The 3,769-nt window shown below is 39.7% G+C and overlaps 1 protein-coding gene across 1 annotated transcript; it reads right to left on the bottom strand.

Moving 5' to 3' along the window:
- Nucleotides 1–1,070: 1,070 nt before the first annotated feature.
- LOC149192712 (pyruvate decarboxylase 2-like) lies at nucleotides 1,071–3,490 on the bottom strand. Its single transcript, XM_089406448.1, has 2 exons — nucleotides 3,061–3,490; nucleotides 1,071–2,746 (listed from the first exon to the last, which is right to left on the bottom strand). The coding sequence occupies exons 1-2, from the start codon at nucleotides 3,457–3,459 to the stop codon at nucleotides 2,654–2,656; spliced, it is 492 nt and encodes a 163-aa protein (XP_089262574.1). The 5' UTR covers nucleotides 3,460–3,490; the 3' UTR covers nucleotides 1,071–2,653.
- Nucleotides 3,491–3,769: the final 279 nt, after the last annotated feature.

Consider the following 3,769-nt stretch of genomic DNA (forward strand, 5'->3'; position numbering starts at 1 on the left):
TTACATCTGAATATGATTGAGAATGTTATAGCATAGTTTCTCGTCTTTGCTCTGTCGCATAATTTCCGGCACTGGTTGCTTGACCTTTTCCATCTGTTGTTTCAACGATTTGCCGCAAAACATTTGCCCAGGGAACTACAAGAAAATACACCCCAAAGTGAATTTGTCAAGGCCATTTTTGCAGGACCGAAAGGCATCGGTGTAATTTCGACATTGCCATTCTCAATTGAATGATCTTCATCTTCTGCAGAATCGATAACATTATTGTCAGAGTTTTTCTCTATACAAAGCCCGGGAAACGAGTTGGATGGAGCCGAAACCTTCAGCTCAGGAACCACATGGGATTGGGGGCTGTCATTGAATGATGGGCTAATTGATCAAGGCTATTGGATTTGGTTGCCAGAATTATAGGAAAGAATTCAGCTTCGTGTGCATTCAATTCAATTATATCCTCATCCTGGTAGTCATTCATATTTTCTCGCTGCAGAGAACCCTCAAAGACTTCAATCGATTCTCTGTTTAAATGAGAGAGATTCCAACTGAAATAGCCCCCAATTTCTTTGGGGGATGCTGATGAACTTCTAGTGGAAATCTAGGGAGGTAAAGTTAAAGCACTGTGGGCGCTTGCAGGCACATGACCCCTTGATTCTTCTTCTGTCTGCACTGACTTACAAACCCTAGGCCATCTGAAAGGGGCAGAGTCTAGTTTATCTTTGTGCAGTAACATGATTTTTAAATCAAATATTATTTGATAATCTCAGATATGGCATTTGAATAAAATGGAGGATGGCAGTGGAATTGTGTATTTATGGTGTGCACAGGAAACTTCAACTGCAAACATTGAATATGTGTAGAGAAAAGTAGGGTTTCGCCCAATTAATGTTCTTGAAATCAAAGGGTGTTTCTTGATATTGGTGGCTCCACGGACCAAGCCGAGACGCCTCCTCGCGTCTTTTACTTGAAGCCATTTTATCAGATCCTGCGCTGTGTTCCATTGCCCGGCCTCGGCCCCTCATCTCTCTGCCTCTTCGCCCGACCTGTGCAGCCTTCGGTTCTACCTGAAACCACTGCCTGAAAGTCCAACGAAGGCCACTTTGTATGAAAAATAAAGGTTCTTCCAGAGGTCTTCCTGGATGGCCCAGAGGCGTGAGATGGAGGTGGCCTTGGCTCAACTTTTCCCTGCAAAACTATGTACCATCCTTCGGTTCTATTGTCCGTTGATCTGGAACCTGGTGATGAAGTTACCGCTGGATGAGTTAGTTAGCCACCATAAACGCGTGATAAGATGCATGCCCAACGCATACACCAACGGCCACACCTCTAAACTCGATTATTGAATCAACGGCGGGAGACACTCCTATCGTCTAACACTTCATCGGACGAAGCAGAGAGATGACACGAGGGCAAGGAGGAAAGTTCATCTCAGAGGGAACGCCTTACGGCGTAATTAATTAAATTTAGTTACTAACTAGGCTTTTTACTGGTCCTTTCATTTTTGTTTCCCTCCTTGTCATCCTATTATTTTGTTTTCTTCATTCATTTCTTCAATTTCCCCTCTTGTTATATCTGCCTCCAAAGTTATCCCTCCAAACCTCTATGCTTTCGATAAAAAAATCACATCTTTTGTGACCGCCAACCTTCCAAAACTATTTATGCTATGATCTCTAAGCCTCCATTACTGTTGTTTCTCTCTCTGATCATGTTGAAAAGATGCATTCCTCTCGCTTTGAAAAAGATATTTTCTAACCCATATCATTGAACATCATCAATCTTTTGATTTTAACAGGACCCACCCAAGAGCATGTATGAATCCCCTCGGCAGCCTACAAGCAAGGTAGTGGGAATCAAACCCGGTCTATCATTGTGGACTCCCACTGGCATACCACTAGACCACAAAAAAACCAACATTGAACACCCTCATTCCTTGATATCAAGTTTGATACAAAACCACATTAACAGAATAACAGGTTTGCTTATATTTGTTATATAGGCCAACCAATATTAAACATCCACATTCCTTAACAAAGTTTGTTACAAAACCACTGTGACGGATGTTTAATTGGATACAAAAGGTCTGCAATAGAGTAACAGATGTTTGATTAGATCAGTTTAATATATATCCACCGACTATGTAACGAAAAGATGGATACCAAGGATGTTCTAGATCTAAAAACCATAACCAGAAAAACTTGCTATTTTATTCATATTGCAAAAAATGGCTCCTACTGCTCTTGCAAAGTATGACACTAAACATGCTAACCAAGCACAAAAAGTAGCAGTATCCTGTGTGCCTAAATGGAGGGCCACAGCTCAACCTTTGATCAAAATTCATATATATAGGATCAGTATAACATATGATCCTAGAGGATGACCACAAAAACAATGACATCTCAAACATGAGATGCGGAAAGTGTTTCTAATTGCTCTTCAAAGAACACTCATCTCCTAAACACACCCTGAAAGTTTTCATTACGCGATTCATATTTTGCTAAAGAAATGAAATGTAATTTTTCTTTATAGACAAAACCTTACAACCATAAATGAAAAAATCATTCCAAAAAAATAATACTCGACAACCAATAGGTTTCCACCTCTTGTCAACAAGCAGATTACCAAATTACGAATGGTCCTTTACAGAGAAATTATATCTGACTTACCCACACTTTTCTGGCAATTTAAGCTTCTGGCAATTGAACCAAGAGTCACCAGTTTCAGCAATTACAGCAGTTTCATTTGTGAGCATGCCCTGCAACCAACCATTCTATATCAGTGAATATCATCAATAATCTCACTGCAAATGTGCCTTATAAGAATAACGCCAACTAAAAGACAAATGTCTGACTGAGTTTACTTCAGAATCTGGTTAGAGTCTTTGAGGCCTTACCTGAATGTGTTTGAATAGCACATTGACCCTCAAGGGCTCATTTTGCAACCATTCTATATCAGTGAATATCATCAATAATCTCACTGCAAATGTGCCTTATAAGAATAACGCCAACTAAAAGACAAATGTCTGACTGAGTTTACTTCAGAATCTGGTTAGAGTCTTTGAGGCCTTACCTGAATGTGTTTGAATAGCACATTGACCCTCAAGGGCTCATTTGGTGCACTTTTCAAGGGAACACCTTCAGGTACAAAAATACGGCGGTAATTTTCCAAGCATGTTGGGTTGCGCTTCACTTTCTTTGCAAGGGCTTGTAAGAAATCTTTCATCAACACACAACCAAAAGTAGGCCCATTTCCCACAGTCACCCTGTTCGGTTGCACCATTATAGCTTTCTCCTTCTTCAATAGCAATGAATATCCCACTGAGCTATAGTCATTGAGAATCGGTCCCGCAAATAAATATGCATCTGCTGACTCAACTATTTCAGCACAGAATGAAGTACTTATTGCACCCCAATAAGTCCCTATGAAATGAGGATGAGTCTCTGGAACCTGCCCCTTAGCAGAGGGCATGACAGCCACGGGATAACCTGATGCATCTGCTAATTCCCCTTAGCAAAGTCTTTCAATAGAAATCACATAAGAGAACTTTTTGGTTGTCACATTTCGAACCAACAAGTGTGGTTCATCATTGTTTCGAATTCATATTGCGAGAGAAAGGAAAATGAAAACAAGTAGAACATATACAATTAAAGACAATGATAACTTTTCTAAGAGGTGTGTTTCTGTTCTATTTATTGTCATTTGATTATTATTACATTATACTGCTTTGTGTTTTTTTTGCCAATTTTTTTATGTACTCTAACTAAAAACAAGGTTTTTT

Source organism: Pinus tabuliformis, chromosome 2_2 (genome assembly GCF_031772625.1).
Source record: "Pinus tabuliformis cultivar Carrire ecotype Pingquan chromosome 2_2, CPIR1, whole genome shotgun sequence".
NCBI lineage: Eukaryota > Viridiplantae > Streptophyta > Pinopsida > Pinales > Pinaceae > Pinus > Pinus tabuliformis.